At 42.8% G+C, this 16,582-nt stretch overlaps 3 protein-coding genes across 4 annotated transcripts; 2 read left to right on the top strand and 1 right to left on the bottom strand.

The window, feature by feature from the left end:
• The first annotated feature begins 43 nt into the window (after nucleotides 1–43).
• mri1 (methylthioribose-1-phosphate isomerase 1) lies at nucleotides 44–10,561 on the top strand. Of its 2 annotated transcripts, XM_040145975.1 has the most exons (8): nucleotides 44–648; nucleotides 1,617–1,840; nucleotides 3,887–4,056; nucleotides 4,152–4,328; nucleotides 4,438–4,662; nucleotides 5,606–5,807; nucleotides 8,615–8,759; nucleotides 9,015–10,561. In XM_040145975.1, exons 1-6 carry the CDS (start codon nucleotides 517–519, stop codon nucleotides 5,737–5,739), a joined length of 1,062 nt encoding a protein of 353 aa, XP_040001909.1. In that variant the 5' UTR covers nucleotides 44–516; the 3' UTR covers nucleotides 5,740–5,807; nucleotides 8,615–8,759; nucleotides 9,015–10,561. The 2 variants fall into 2 exon arrangements, with proteins under 2 accessions (XP_040001909.1, XP_040001908.1); XM_040145974.1 differs by having other exon boundaries at nucleotides 8,615–10,561.
• Nucleotides 10,562–10,664: 103 nt separating this feature from the next.
• On the top strand, nucleotides 10,665–12,869 carry c15h19orf53 (chromosome 15 C19orf53 homolog). The gene is made up of 3 exons (XM_040145978.1): nucleotides 10,665–10,816; nucleotides 11,784–11,839; nucleotides 11,989–12,869. The coding sequence occupies exons 1-3, from the start codon at nucleotides 10,726–10,728 to the stop codon at nucleotides 12,133–12,135; spliced, it is 294 nt and encodes a 97-aa protein (XP_040001912.1). The 5' UTR covers nucleotides 10,665–10,725; the 3' UTR covers nucleotides 12,136–12,869.
• A 956-nt stretch (nucleotides 12,870–13,825) lies between these two features.
• si:ch211-196h16.12 (regulator of G-protein signaling 5) lies at nucleotides 13,826–15,588 on the bottom strand. Its single transcript, XM_040145976.1, has 5 exons — nucleotides 15,491–15,588; nucleotides 15,308–15,364; nucleotides 15,167–15,219; nucleotides 14,413–14,576; nucleotides 13,826–14,270 (listed from the first exon to the last, which is right to left on the bottom strand). The coding sequence occupies exons 1-5, from the start codon at nucleotides 15,532–15,534 to the stop codon at nucleotides 14,103–14,105; spliced, it is 486 nt and encodes a 161-aa protein (XP_040001910.1). The 5' UTR covers nucleotides 15,535–15,588; the 3' UTR covers nucleotides 13,826–14,102.
• Between the last annotated feature and the right edge of the window lie 994 nt (nucleotides 15,589–16,582).

The following is a 16,582-nucleotide window of genomic DNA, read 5'->3' as shown; positions in this document are numbered from 1 at the left end:
ATTGGACAACCCGCGAGACTTTGGTGGGCGTGGACACCGACGCGAGGGCTTCCTGCCCGGGTGAACACGTGGTTCCGTATCTGCTCCGCTGCTGGTCTGTCAGTTTGCGAAGGCTTCCAGCCCTCCTCGCACTCCTCTCCCTCTTTTATCCTCCCATAGAACACAGCGGACCCTCTCCTCCTCTCCGTCGTCCCGCTGCTCCTCCTCCCTCTCTCCTCCCTCCGCCGCACTTCTCCTTCCTCTCTTTGCGACGGCTCCCGGGACTGCCGACAGCCAGGCCGCGGTCGCTCCAACGTGTATCCGTTCAGAGGGAGAGAGAGAGTGTGAGTTAGTGAGTGAGTGAGTGTGTGTGTGTGTGAGTGAGTGTGTGTGTGTGTGTGTGTGTGTGTGTGAGTGAGTGAGTGAGTGAGAGAGAGAGCGTGAGAGAGCGCGTGTGCTCGCACCCGACCGCAGCCGGTCCATCCGTGTTACTCCCCCCCCCTCCCCTCCTCCACTATCCTGCCTCGTTCTTCGGTCATGACGCTGGAAGCGATCCGCTACCGGGCCGGGTCTCTGCAGATCCTCAACCAGCTGCTGCTGCCACACCAGACGGCTTACGATGAGATCCGCTCGGTGCAGGACGCCTACGAGGCCATCAAGTCCATGAAGGTACGGAGCTCTTTTCCCTTTCTCCACCCCTTCTCACTCCCCAGCATGCGCTGCATGCCTGCTGCATGTGCATTTATTCCCGTCGTGCATCTCTGTGTGTTGTTGTTGTTGTTTTTTTGTTTGTTGTTGTTTTTTTTAAATCGGGTCTTTTGTGCTCCCACCGCACCGCACGCTTGTGATATGTATGCCCGCCGCCGTGCTCCCGCTGTCGGCCTGTATTTTAGTTTTGGATGCACCTGCAGCACCCGGCAGCTACCCACAAGCCCCCGATTATCTACCCCCCAAATCCTTTATTCATAGTTTTCACATCATCACTTGCAAGCGCAGCAAACTAGGTATCTGCACACCGCCACCAACCCATGAAATATGCCCCCCTCGTCCTCTTTCTTTGGGAGAGATTATTGATGAATTATTAATGACCTTTGCTAGGGTTTTTGTTCGCGTTTTGGTTTCGTGCTGCACTCAGTGACACCTCCACTTCATCTGTGTCTCTCCATAGCTGAAGCCCTGACATACCGAGGTGTTCAGAGAGTTGCATGATGTTCAAGTTCTGTAACAGCTGGGAAGATTTTCAGATGTTCGTTTATTAGAGTTGAGCAGATATTCACTCTTTTGTCAATCCAGTTACACACACATACAGCAGCTACATGTTTGATCCCGTGTGTGTGTGTGTGTGTGTGTGTGTGTGTGGCAGAGTGAAGGAATGTGCCAAAAGCAGGAGGGTGATGTCATGATAATAATGGAGTCTAATGGTAGGGAGAGAAATGGATCCAACACAGAGATTATGTCATTTCAGTCAAAGCTGTTGTGATTACTTCTGGCTCCGTGATCAGCCTCTTAAAACTCTGTCATGGAAATAGATTAATTATCCTCATGAAAACTGGGCGAGAGAGCTGCTGGAAGTTGGCTTAGAAACGAAAGAGGAGGACCACGATGTGACTGGAACTGTGCTGTCCCTTCTCCTCCAGGTGCGTGGCGCCCCGGCCATCGCCATTGTCGGCTGCCTCAGCCTGGCTGTGGAGCTGCGGGCAGGTGCCGGCGGCGATGACCCTGTGACCTTCATCAGGGAGTCTCTGTGTCACCTGACCTCAGCCAGGCCCACCGCTGTCAACATGGGCCGTGCCGCCCGTGAGCTGATGGAGTTTGCCGAGAACGAGAGCATGGAGAAGAACTCGGAGCAGCTCAGAGAAAGGTGAGGTGGACTTGAGGGACGTGAGAGCCTCCATGCCAAAGATGGGTTAACAACCAGGGCGACTGCACAGGGCCTCCAAAGGCCTGCGTTCACTGTATATCAGTTGATTCATGGCCATTTGATTACTTGAATTGAATTCAATTGAATGTACATGGTGCTAGTCCTTATATGTGTTTTTGTTTAACTAAATAACCACACACAGGTGATCCTTTCGGCATACTGGAAATGGTTTCTTTCTGAGCACAAATTCAACATTGTGGACAGCCACTCTACTTTTCCATGACCAAAAGCCTTAACATTTTTCGTGACATCTTATTTACTAACTTACTTTCACTAGTGACACTATGGACCAATTTTTTTCTGAATGGGTTCCCTTGATTTGCGCGTTATCAAAGGACACACATTCCCATGGGTGACGTACTACGCATTATTGCCAATTGGTTTCACTCTATTCCACTGATCTAACGGTAGAAGAAGACTGTTAGCAAGCACACAAAGATGTAAACGATGCAAGCTCCAAACATTTTGGAAAAAAATGGCAAATACAAATGTTTAATGATGGAGGAACTGCATTTGCATTGGAAAAACATTTGCTAGACCTCAAGGATACACTGCATGCAAACAGAAACCATGTTTGTTTTCAGGAAAACTCCACAGGGCACCTTTAATGCCAACAGACACTCCATCTGCAAACAATCATTATATCAGTTTCTTTGTAATGAGTCTTATCAGTAAAAACTTGTACTGTGTATTGAAATAATCTAAACTTGTGCTTTTCCCGTGCGCATTATTTGCTGCTATAGCACTTCCTCGCTCAGCACCATCCGCAAAAATAATTGTGAAAATTATCAGGTCACCTACAAAGTGAAAATTGGGCAGCCCGTAATTGTCAGTATGACGAAGAAACACCCTTAGCGGTGTTATTTTTGTTTTTACAGTATTCATTTGCTCAACAGGACTGAAGTTCAGAGCTGCACATGCAGGCAAACAGGAAGAGAGATGTTGGTGCTGGCAGTTATTGGAGCATAGGAACCAGGTGGAGAGTGGCTCCTATGTCAGGACTATACACTAAGTTTTATGTAGAGATGCAATGATCAGATATTGGTATCGGCTCCGATACTGACCTCATCGGGTCTCAGCCAGATGTGACTGATCCACATAAAATACAGTTTCTGTGTCAATATCATTATAAAAGTCAGTGCTTCTGATATCAGTTACAGCCATTGAGCCACGGCGGGCTGCTGAGTCCATGCCGCAGCATACCTGCCCTCATGTTACCCTAACAATGATTCATATAAGTTCCACGCAGAGAGGTATACAGGTTTTACACTGGGGAAAAGAGAAGCGCTGGTGGCAGAGTGGGAATCAATGTCAGCAGACACCTCACGCTGAGGGTTCAGAATCGGTATCGGGAAAGAAAAAGTTGGATCAATCCTAGTTTTGGGTGTTTGAAACTACTCGGAACTCCCTTTCCTCCTGTTGTAGGCAGTAAAGGTTGTGCCGGGTGATGAATCTGCGTAGCTAAAAATCGCAGTGCAGCAGAGCGGATGGGTCATCATAGCTGTTCTGAGTTAATGATGTTCCGCTCTAAAACTGTAATATACTACAGGCCGTTACATTAGCAGAGCATTTAAGCCTTGCCTGCTATAAATCATCGTAGTCTGGGCTAAAGAATGAAACTGAACCACTGGGCTGAACGACCCAGCTGGAGCACTTTGATGATTTTTGGTTCTCGAAACTTGGTGTGAGTTGAACTGTGGAGTCGCATCTCCAGGATTGTTGTGTGTACTTTATGAGACAGATGACTAAGAAAACGCTGACTCTCTCCGAGGCAGAAATGGAGGATAACATGAGGAAAAATGTGACCTAAATCAAGATCATGGGTGAGAGAGGGAGAGAAGGAGATGGTCTGTTAGATGAAGGGAAGTCAGGACAAATAGGAACATGCAGTCATGTTGTAACTGTAGACTTGACGGACATATTAAGTCCACAGTGGCAGACGGGGCCTCTTCTCATTTCCCACCTCTTGTGGCCCCCCTCCTACAGTGTAATTGCCTGGATTGAAGACATGCTGGAGCGTGACGTCAATGACAACAGGAAGATCGGTAACTATGGCGCTCAGCACATCCTGTCTGGCGTCCCGAGGGACTCTGTGACCATCCTCACACACTGCAACACCGGCTCGCTGGCCACAGCTGGATACGGGACTGCACTGGGTAAGACTGGAGCTGTGGGTGTGAATGAGAAAATAGGGTGATTGTTGAAATATTTATGGCACTGTAACTGTAATAATGGCTCTGTGTGTGTGTAGGCGTGGTGCGAAGCCTCCACGCGCTGGGCAGGCTGAAACGTGTGTACTGCACAGAGACCAGACCGTATAACCAGGGATCCAGACTGACAGCGTATGAGGCGGTTTCAGAGGGAATCCCTGCTACACTTATTACAGACAGCATGGCAGCCCTCACCATGAGAGAAATGGACATCACAGGTGTGTGTTTGTCAGTTTTCCTCCTCACGTTTTCTCTCTTTCCTCATCTTATTCAAACTTTCCTCCCTCTTTTCTCGTCACTTTCTTTATGTCTGGTTCTCCCTCTCAGCTGTGGTGGTGGGTGCAGACAGGGTGGTTGCCAACGGTGACACGGCCAACAAGGTGGGCACGTACCAGCTGGCTATCGCCGCAAAGCACCATGGGATTCCCTTCTATGTGGCCGCACCCAGCACGTCGTGCGACTTGAGCCTGGAGAGCGGCAGGGATATCATCATCGAAGTGCGCCCGCCTGAGGAGCTCACCAGTATAAACGGAGTCCCGATTGCCGCCCCGGGTAAGAAATGTGGGATGTTAATGTTTGTTGTCCTGGTGAGGAAAAGACACAAAGTGGTTTTAAAAATATAATATAATATAATATAATATAATATAATATAATATAATATATAATGAGAGGAGATCATAGACACAAATACGTTAAAAAAAAAAAAACAAACCCAAAAAAACATTATTTAATGAGTAATGTAGAGGATTGACAGCGAGGAGAAAACGTCGGGCTTGGAGAGATGGATGAGTGTTGGCCCATTTCCAGTGTCTGCCCTAAGCCTTAAACGCTAAACCCTCACCGACTTTAACTGATGTCACATGCAGTGTAAGTGCATGAGGGAAAGAGGGTGCAAGGGCTCCAAATGCTCTATGAGGAATAGACAGCATTTTGTGAACTGACGTTACCTGTGCAGAGACATTTCTGTGGTCTGTAAAGTGTGAGGCTCCAATTTCAGAAAGTGCCTGCTGCTAAGTGCTTGTAAAATTTCTCTGGAGGGTTTGAGTTTATTTGGTAGGGTTTTTCAGGGAGGGGTATTTTATGACGTTATTAGACAGTGGCAGTGGAGAAATGAAAGGAAACGAGGGCGGAGGGAGGTGTGGAATGACGAGGTCTCAGGCCAGATTCCCTTCCAGGGATGTTGCAGTTCCGGGTCTAAGTCTGGAAGAGTGGTCACAGGGTGTGTGTTTTAGGAGAGTTTTTGAGAGCTGAATTCAGTCTTTTCATCTATAATTACGTTGCCAGAGCAGAGAGGTGTTCGGTGACATCACAGTAATTAAAGCACACTCATTTAATGAGCACACTGGCCCCTGGAGAGGAGGATGTGTGCTTGTATGTTACATTTCCTTCTCGCTCGCTTCTCCGGCCCCTTCTGAAAATGGCTTTTTAAAATACTATTTTGTTTTTTTCATGAGAGTACTCGACCAACTGAATCATTTCTGACTGTTTGCTGCAGGTATTGAGGTTTGGAACCCGGCGTTCGACGTGACCCCCCACCAGCTCATCACAGGAGGCATCATCACAGAGCTGGGAGTCTTCCTCCCCTCTGAGCTCCAGGCTGCGCTCACCGGTCGCCTCACTGCCCTCTAGAGCCACTCAGCCCCTCCTGCTGGTCCATGTGCACCACTGCACCTTAACGTCAGACACTCAAAGACACGGTCATCTCACCACAAAACACACACACACACACACACACACACACACACACACACACACACACACACACACACACAGTCATGGTTGTCATTTCATTTCATTTTGACAAACACACGGTCACTGTTACATGTCAGTGGTGCACACAGAAGAAAAAATATTCTTCAGTCTCTTTCTCACCCACACACAAATACACACAAATTCACTGCAGGGAGTCAAGCAGACACGCATGTGCAGTCTCCCCTTTCTTTTATGTCTGTCTTTTTTTTGTGGTCTCTCCATTTTCCCCAAGTTTTCCATCCTGTCTTTCATTCTCCCTCGCCACTTCTTTGTCCTTCTAAATGGCTTCTGCGACAACAAATAGCGCTTAGCTGGACTCTATTCCTTAAATTCTATTTGGCAATCTGTTTTTATGAGCCACGACTGAGGTAATTTTTCAGGGCTTCTTCAACTACAAACAAAAAAAAAAAGCTTCCACTAAGGCCAAGGAATGACTAATTTTTCAATGAAGTGATTTTGATTAGCCATGGTTTCTAAAATGCTGCTACCGCCTTGTAAATATACATATCCTTGCTGGTAGTGTGTACATATGTAGAAAAATAACCCCTGCTAGTAAAAGGTACTGTTATTTCAACCAACTATGTGGTTATTTAAAATTGAATCTGACATCAAAAATGTTATATTAACATTTAATTTCTTTTATTCTGCATTGAAGCCTTTTGTAGAGAAATAATCCAAATTTATAGCTCATAGATTTTGAACAAGTAGAATTTCTTGGTCGGTCCTAGTTAGTCAGCTGAAGCCTATGACAACACATGGCTGTATTTATACCTCACTCCCGGTTTTTTTCTTGTTATTTCAAGTACCACTATATCATACCACACTTGTGTTATCATAAAGTACTTATGATAAACTTATATATATATATATATATATATATATAATAAAAATAAAATGTATGTGTGGAACCATACTTATTTCAGCACCATACAGGAACTCTGTGAGAATGAAAAATCTATAAAAAGGAAGTGGTGTCATTTTTTGCCATTGGAGCCAGTCATCATCAAGGAATAGTTCGCCCCAAAATGAAAGTTTGGTTATCTGCTCACTTACACATAAATTAAGACTTCACTAATGTTTGTGCAGCCACAAAACACCTGTATAGCTTGCTACTGTTCTTATAAGTCCGGCTTATCCAAAAATGAGTTTAAACTTTTATAGCTTAGAAAAATGTGAAAAAAATCAAATAATAACTTAAATATCTCAGATTATATTTCCTATAACACTGCGCTTGCCACCAAAGGCTATGTTCAACTAGAGCAGCTGCAAAACAATACAAGAAAAGCTAAATGTTGTACTTTAAAGCTGCACCAATCATTTTTTTTATGGTGTTGCTCATAGTGATGAACCCAACAGAGAATTTTCCCCTAACTCTGCAGTTCCTCTCAGCTCTATGGCATTTTACCTTCTTTCAGCTCATTGTTTTGGTTTTCTAGCCTGCCACTTTCTTGTTTGGGTTCATTCCTTCCACTGTCATCAACCAAAAAAACAGCCAAAAAACAACCCAAAAAAAGACCCTCAGTGTTGACATAATGTTCAGAGTTTGTGAAAGTGTCTATAGAAACAAAATTTTTAAAAAGATCAGTTACTCAAAAGTCAAAGAGGGAAATATGAAACCAAAATTTTGTGAATTTGGTCAAAGTAGACAACTTCATGTCGTTATTCTGGGGTGAACTATTCCTTTCAAGATCAGTGGATTGTTTTCCACACTGCAGTGTCCCTCTGCACAAAGCTCAGTGACTTGCTTTAGTCAGTAGCTGTAATCAGGCCAGACTCCAGATACTCAGTCACTACTTGCCTTTGTGCTCAGATCAGAATGTGTTTTGACTATTTGAATTAATTCCTTGTCATAAATGAAATGCTGACGGACATCCAGCCCAACTATTCTAGATTATTCTATGAGGTCAGGCCAATGGGCAGCCAAGGACAGGTAGATATTAAGGAGTACACAAAGGATTTTCTCCATAGTTGTTGGCTGACTTTTCTAGACCTGTCAGCCATGAGTTTGTCTCTTCTTGATCCTGGTGATGGCAGAACAGGATTAAAAACAGGAATCAAAGGGAGACAAACCCCATAATGTTGGGGTCTATCAGATTCATCTAGTGCTGAAACAGAAAAATAATCAGTTACAATTTAGATAATATATAAACTGTTTGTTTTGGGGGGGGGTTTGTTTTGTTTTGTTTTTTTTTAAGCAAAATGCCAAATATTCACTGGCTCCAAATTCGGAAATGTGAGAATTTGCGACAATTCTCACTCTTATATCACTGTAAATGGAAAATACTCGGTGTTGAGACTAAACAAGCAACTTTGAAGAGGTCAACTTGACTTCTAGGAAATATCATACACTAAATTATTATTGATGAATCAAAAAATTGTTTTAAGATTAATGAAGAAAGTCATCATCAATTGCAGCCCTACCGTCATCACGTTCTCGCATTGACTCTCTAGTTGAAAAATAACATTGTAGCACCCAGTTTTAAAACCTGTCAATGACATTGTATTTACCCATAAGCAGTAGACTGTTATGATTTCTAAAATGTAGATCGAAACTGTGTTCTGGTTCCCATGCTTTTTGTGTGAAAGGTGTGTGCGGAGTTCCTGCACTTACGTCACCTGGCCAATGATCCTACAATGCATTTGTGTTTTTTAACAGGCGTCATAGAAAATTCCCAGATATCTCGATCCGTACGGGACACACCTACTCGCTGTACTGAATGTCACAGGGCTCACACTGCTCACTGCCTTACAGGTGCAGCACCAGTACAGCTCACTGATGTGAGCTGACGTCGTCACAGGAGAGACAGCAGACCCTCAGTCCTTCCTCCACCCCGATTTAAGATAACGTAGCCATACCGCCATCTCATCAAGCTCAAAGAGATCTTCAGAAAATCTCAGTGAGTGCATTTACATACACACTAGTATCTTTGTTATGATTGGATGTTTGGAGTATCCTGGGACTACTGCGACATGTAAACACACCATGTCCAGGTTTCTGATTATCTTCTACCATGTGCGCAAGTGCGTCATTAAATGAGGTTACGAAATGGTTAGTGAATTGTCATCCATTACTGGTGATCAGATGGAGAGGTTCAGACAGCCAGAAACCAAACTATGTTCAACCTCAACCACGCATTCTTCTTCCTTGTCAGAACCGGGTGCCGGCATTACCCACAGTGCATCTCTAACCGCTGACAGTTCCTTGTGGGATTTCAGGTATAACATACTCATGTCGGTAGAAGTAGCCTGGAGGATCAGAACCAAGATAAAACTCAAATCCGAGATACTGACGCAGATGTAAATTTACTGTCTGACTTTTGTGCCTGGAAATCTCAGTGAGCTTGATGAGACAAATGTCAGAGGTTTGGCCTCATAACACGCCAGTCTACCTTCCCACCACCCCTTCACTGATCTCACACACTGCCTTTGTTGACTTTATCATTCTCTACAATCATTTAAATATGTGGCAAATACACAGCAACACCTTTCTACTTTACAGGACCACTAAGAGGTCCAGAGAAAACACCCACAAAAAAAAAAGCTTAAGGTCAATGATAATATTTGCAGTATCCATAGTGTCATTGTCCATATCTTTAAAATGCTGTAATGTAAGCTGAGTCCTTCCTTCGCATTCATCTTTTCTCTCCTCAGCCCTCTTTGTTTCTCGTCTGTCCACCCATCAAACCTCAACTCACAAAGATGCTGATAGGTCACACACAAGCATAAAAGACACTTGTGTGTTTGAGTTTTCCTTCTTTGTTTTGTACAGTTTAAGACATCACACGTTTGGGGGCAATGTTAGTGTTCCAGACATATGTAGCAACTTTGTGGCCGTCAGACCTGCCGCGTATTATTTCTTTCTAAATCTTTAAGAAGTACGAGATTTTTTTTTGTCTGTACATCATGATTATAACTGTTTGGCTGTGGTTTGTTGTTTTATTTAATGACATTGTGATTCCTAGTGACTAGGTCATTAGTACACCACACTGGGGAGGCCTCCTCAACCATACACACTACCTCTCCGTCTGCCTACACGGACTCAAACATTGAATTGCATGAACACAAGCACTTAACGTGCCAGGCTGCAGCAGAGCGGATTGACAGATTGTAGATTTTGAAAAAAGATGTGGACTAAAACTCTCCACATCTCACTAATGTTTGTATCTTCAACCCAAAGTGACAAATAATTTGTGGTCGTGCTTTTAGTTTGCCAAAGTAGACTACATTCAGGCTAGTGTGTTATGTTGGGTTGCAGCTGAATTGTGTCTGCATTATGCTACGTTTTTCCACCATGCTTTTGAAGCAGCAGCAATAGAGTACTGTATTTAAAAAGATGTTCCACCAACATCCCCTTGAGAAGCCCAACACACGCCTAGTAATCAGGTGCCAAAATTCAGTGCTGCTTGCCACATATTTTCCACATTGATTTGATTAATCAAAGCAGGAGCTTGAGTATTATCAAATGATAAGTATGGCCTGCAATTACCATGGAAGGAGTGTTGTTCAGATGGCCTCTTTAAGTGCAAGTTTGTTCTTGTTGTTATTGATAATCACTTGATTTGGGTTTCATTTTGTAACATGTGGAAATAGTTCAAAGCTGGATTTTTTTAAATATATATGTATATGAATATAATGCTGTAAAAGTGCAGTCATGAATTATGAGATTTCTCTTTCACATCAATACAGTAAAAGGAATAAAACCACGGTGAAAAGAGTTGTATTTGTCTGTCTCAAACAAGCTGAATTATGTTATTATGTCACAAAAAAAACAGTAGTTGGCGGTAATGCAACAAACGAGGATGGAAACCGCCCGTTAAAGGAAGACAGAAGAAGAAGCGCTTTGTGTCTTTCCGGTTAGCAGAAATGGCTCAAGGTTCTCAAAAGTTTAAAGCTCAGCGGCCAGGAGCCTCCAAGAAACACCATCAAAACAAAAACAAAGGACCGAAGAAAGGAGGTATGACTCTAATTTCTTACATGTTGTTCTCCGAGTTGCTGAAAAGGCCTGGAAACTCTTTTTATTCGAACAGCACCGACATGTGACCTGCATGGAAACAGCTGAACACGTTGAAGTGACTCGCGTCTTAATATTTCTTAACATCCAGCACAACTTGTTAGTACGTGGCTTGACAACAGTTATGCTCCTCCGTCCAAAATATGTATCCAGCAGTAAACCTAGCGGCTGACTAAACTCACACAGGAGAGACAGATTAGTTCGCTCTACCTTTCCCTGAACATGGCTGGCTTTTATACTCACATGCTGGGATACTTGCCTTGGAAGCCACTTGAGCAACCCATGGTAATTAAACATTCACTCACCAGTTTATTAGACACCCAGCTAAAACTACTGCGGTCTGATACAACAGCACAGTAAAAATTTCCATGAAGGTTATAATGTTCAGGCCATAGTCTGCCCTCACTAATATAAAAATGTTCCACAACACATTTGAAACGTCTCTTGGTAAAACACAACACAGCAGCACCACATATGTTGAATCAACACCTCCTGAAGGTAGGATTAAACGCAGACACGTTATGTTGTAATGACGACTGATATATTGACATAATGTAAGAGATTGTAATAAACTACAGTTTTGTATTTAAAAAAAGATGCTAGATGTTGTAAAAGCCAGGGATATACTTAGCAAACATTACGGAAATATTGTACTTCACATTTATCTTAAAAATGACACTAATAATGACAAACACAACTTAGAAAGCAAGAAATGCTCTGATGTAAACAGATGAACCTTGGAGCTGTTACTGTTGGGCACAAAGACAGTATTTAACTAGGGACTGTTTTCTGGTGATATACTTTACCATTCAGTGTGTTTATGACCACTGTAACAAATTACATTTCATTTGATGAACAGTTGGTAGTAGGATTTGTTGATTGTTTTTTTTGTTTTTTTTACTTTGTAAAGGGAGGGTCATTGCGCCTAAGAAGACTCAAGTGGTTCAGCAACAGAAACTGAAGAAGGTGAGTGCAGGTTTAACAAAAGTGACAGTGGAACAGTTACAGTTTGTCTCCACCCAGCTCCTTCAGTCTGAATTTAACACTGAAGGCATCCGTGAGTTTGAGGGATTACTTAACTTTAACGCTGACTTTAACCCTGCTGTCCCCTGAAGGGTCTCGAAGTTGCCATCAGGAACAAGATTGAGCAGGAGGTGACCCAGAAGGCCAGCTCCTCCCTTCACAAGCCGCTGAGTGTGGTTAAAGGGCCTGAGGGTAAAGGCAACCGAGGAGCAGCCCATCCAGGAACCAGCTGCAAATAGGACTGGACACACCTACAGACCTGAGTCTGAGGGTGCTACACAAAGGACTGAGTTGAAGTGTCAGTGAGCTACATTTAATTTCAAATGTCACCTATCCTGTTCCCAAATATATTAGCTGACTTCAGGTATGTAGAAATAATCAGAACTATTCTTCAGTTCACTGTATTCATTCCACTTCAGCTGTAAGAATGTTCACATATAAGGAGCAGGGTCTATAAAGATGATGTTAACATAGCAGCAGAAAAAGTATAAGGCAAAGGATTTCAGCATTCAACTAAAATATAAATCTTGCAACCATCACTGTCAAGAATCCTTTGAGATATGTTCAACACACTTTGCAAGTGTAAATTCCAGCCATCACTGCTCATTTCTTTCAATATCTAATTGTATTGAAACAGTCTGTTGTGAGCAGGAAATACAGCGTGGACAAATGAATCCATCCAGATCATGTGCAGACTGGCAGTAAGTCTGATCTGAGTTTTTCCAGACTTAAATGAAATTTGCATGTATCAAGTCTGCCAAAACCCATTTATTTCAAATTAAACTGATCAAATGTAAGTGACAAAGAAAAAACAAATCAAATGTGAGAAATGACAAGTGGGTTTTCTGATTAGGGTTATACAAACTGTTAATCCCCATACACTTTCCATTAGCTATTTGTATGTAGAATTTTTGTAAATGCTGTATTTTTTTTTTTGAATGGCATATTTGAATTAAAGGTTATTTCATTGTTATTCTCCAAGATTTTTTTTCAGGCAGATGTTTGGTAAGGAGTTGGGAGTTTTCTGTCAGCCAGCAAAATCCAGCAATGGCTTCAGAAGGACTGACCGTGAATGATTTTAGAATAACAGTCATCAGCTAAATCAAGGCTCGGGGAAGTTCTCTTTTACATTGACCGTGTTGACAAGTGCCTTTCTCATATGTCTTGGTGAGCTCCCACTACAGCCGCAAAGTCAAATATCAGTGACAAATGGTAAAAGTTTTTTTTTTTTTTAACTGTTTTGAGAGAGGATGAATATCTACAGAACTAGCCACCTGCAATAATAAGATGTGGTGGTGTTCAGACTGCTCCAGTCATTTTGCAATTTGCTTTGTACACCTGACAGACCGTATCTAAATCGATGCAGCAGAACCACAAAGTTGTCTTCTTTCCTGCTTCCTTGTCAAAACTGGGAGAAATCTGGCACCTGCGTTACCCACAAAGCAATGCTCAGCCAGCTTCAGCTAGGTGGGAGGATTGGTTGTTGCTGACTCAAGTGACCTCCCTTGAGGTGATCTATCAGACTTAGCACGGCTCCTGCTGGAGCCCCAAGAAGCTCTATACAACTTGAAACACTTGGATGTGTAGAATCTCCTTTTAATGTATGTGTGTATGAGTTTAGAGGCCTGAACGTGACCAGAGCAGTAAGCCGCTCTTTTACTGGCCAAAGTGAAGCTGTATAGCAGAGGCATGCACCAGGTTGTTTGTCCCGAATAAGCGCCATCATCTGAGGAAGAGGGCCTTCAACCAAACGTTATTCAAGCTATTTTAATATCAACATACATTCTTAGAAGCCTATGCCTGAGTGAGTGAGTAAGTAAGTTTGGCAAGCTTCTACAGGAAACAATAGAGCTATATACAGTATGTGTGAAAAAATACTGTATAATACCAGATTATGGGTTCTCTTCTGAGGTATTTATTTCATTCCTATGTAGTCCAGAGGCTCAGTGTAGTTGTATCTACATTTCATAATTATGAGGTTTCTCTGTTAGACTTTTTAACTATGCCGACAACTCAGTGTCATAATAGTAACAGCATGCATCCTGGATACAGTGCACAAGGACAGTACTACCATACGAAAGACAAATCAAAAAACAAGCTAGCTGTTAAAATAAATGATAAAATACAATCAACATGTCCAGCAATACAAATCCATCAGCACTTATTTCTAAAGCAGGTTTGTGGTAATAAACGGTGGACTGTATGTTTAGAAAGCCTTAATGGCCTCCATGCAGTGATGGGAGCGCAGGAAGCGAGGGTAGGAGTCTTTGGCCATAAGGCTGTAGATCCTCTGCTGTGCCTTCTTGAACGTGTCAGCACATGGAGAGTCCATCACACTCAACAGAGCCTCGCGGGTTTCAGCATCCAGGTTTACCTGGAGGGGAAAAAGCAGTTTATCAAAAGAAGCTCTTGAATATTAGTCTACTTTTCATCCTTTTATGTGTTAACCGTTTACAGACGTCCTTCAGTCTCATTGCCCTGTGGTCCTCGTATATCACACTCTCCTCTTCACCAACCTCCTGGGGAGCATCAGGGTTGATGAACTGGCTGTAGATGCTGCTGGCCTTGGCCCTCTGCAGGTCTGAGGGCGAAACCCTGTAGTCCTCACAGGCCAGCCAGAACTCGAGGTTCTCCTCACTGAACTCTGAACGCAGGAACCCATGAAATGCCTGCAGACCAACTGGAGGAGGAACGAACCAGAAGAGGAGGAATGAATCAGAGCAAATAAATATGGTTATTTTTACAGCATGTTTCTGTTAAAATGCAAACTACAGTAAAATTCAGTCACTATTATTTCATTTAATAATTACAACTTGTGGAGGATGACAATGTACCAAAGGTGTTAGTGTTGTAATGGACAAAGACGTGTACGGTGCAAGCTATGCACCTGCTGTGCAAACATAACACAGGGTTTCTTTTTTTTGCATCCTTTTGCACCCTCTTTATACTTGCGTACAGAAGAAATTTTCAGTTGGAGAAATCAGGACAATCACTGGGCATTGTTCGCAGCAGACATTTTGACTTGTCACAGTAGGAAAAGCACTGGTGTTACTAATAACATTAGCAGTGTCTCTGCTCTATTCAAGTGTCCCAGTAAGACATGACAGTGTGGCAGTGAGCTAAATGGAATTCAGCCATCATTCATTTTATTACTGACACCTGTGTTATTCCTACTTTGACATGTCAAAAAGATCTGGACTGTGTGTTCAAGCAATAAACTCATTTCAAATGTGATAAAAATAAATGAATAAAGGGAAAACTGTGTCTTACTTTTGTTGTTTAGTAGAGTTTCCAGGTCCTGAAGAGTTTTCCCATCATGAACCCTGAGAAGAGAGACGGAGACAGTCATAAATCCGCATCTATATGAGTGGATTTAATACTTATTTGAAATACGGGTTTCGGGAGGTGTACTTGTGCTTGTGGTGTGTCTCGGCCAGATGGCTTAACTTCACCCGCATCTCTTTTGCCCTGAAACACACAGACGGACACTGGGAATCACACCAGGCTTGGCACACAACACTTCATAATACAAACTACGCAATTAGGAAATAACTTGTTTACACACAAAACACGATGACCCTGCCGAATACTTACTTCTCCAGGCATGAGGAGGGCAGGGAGGAGAGTCCCTTACACATTGAGGTCTTTAATCTTAGAAAACCGGCAAAGGGAAAATAAAAATGTACTTGATCGAAGTAGACAATCAGTTTGCCTCCAAAACTACACAGTGCTGCTCTTATATAGTCCACCTGGAAGCTATCTGATACATCAGTCTGCTTCTCTCTAGCAGGTGCAGAGACGGGGGCTGAATAGGGATGAAAGCAGTTGAATGAGGGAGGTGGTATATGTGCTTACAGTCCGCAGAGGTCTGTCAACAGGGAGATACAAAACAAGTTGGCAGATATAATAGGAAAATGAAACCAAGGGGACCTCTTCTTTGTGTGCGGTCGAGGATCATTACGAGACCTAAAAGTCCGTCATAAACAAAACATACATTGACCTTTATTGCAAGAGAATAAAGTGATGAGGGAGCAGCAGGTGGCCTGCCAACATCACTCATCTCAGGAGAGTCAGACAACTGCAGGGTGACCAAGGATGTGTTTAATAATGATGGACAAGATAAGACATGAAAAGAGGACCAAGGTCATTAAATACAGTACCTCCGCAATAACAGCAGCGCCGGTATATTTTCTTCTCCTTTTTCCTTACTCTTGATTTGTTAGTTTTTCTCCAGCTGTTTTGTAAACCTCCTCATAGGCTCTACGCAGATATTGGTTCAATGCAAATGATGTTGTGTCAAAAAAAAAAAATTATTAAAATGTTACTCTAAGACATAATGTCTAATTTTGTTCAACTCTTTGTTTGTGTATGGAGTGTGTGTGTTGTTATTTTATGGTGTATTGTCAGGGATGCACGCTCAAATCCCCCAAACCCCTTCCATTTCGCTATTGATTCTTCTGGGGTTTTTTTGCATAACATACTAATACATGGAAGAAAAAAGCCTCTCAGTAGCATGTGTTAGTGTCAACACTGATGGAAGAAGTCCTCAGATCTTTAACTTAAAAGCCTCCCCCACTCAGGAATGTATTTTGCTTATTGTTGTTTCTTCATTCGGATGTTTGACCTCCACTGTGCAGAATAATGCACTGTATGTGCGAAGTAGGCAGCATTCATCTGCTGAGGGGG

The sequence above is a fragment of the Xiphias gladius genome, chromosome 15 (assembly GCF_016859285.1).
Source record: "Xiphias gladius isolate SHS-SW01 ecotype Sanya breed wild chromosome 15, ASM1685928v1, whole genome shotgun sequence".
Lineage (NCBI taxonomy): Eukaryota > Metazoa > Chordata > Actinopteri > Istiophoriformes > Xiphiidae > Xiphias > Xiphias gladius.
This window is presented reverse-complemented; position numbering and strand designations above follow the sequence as displayed.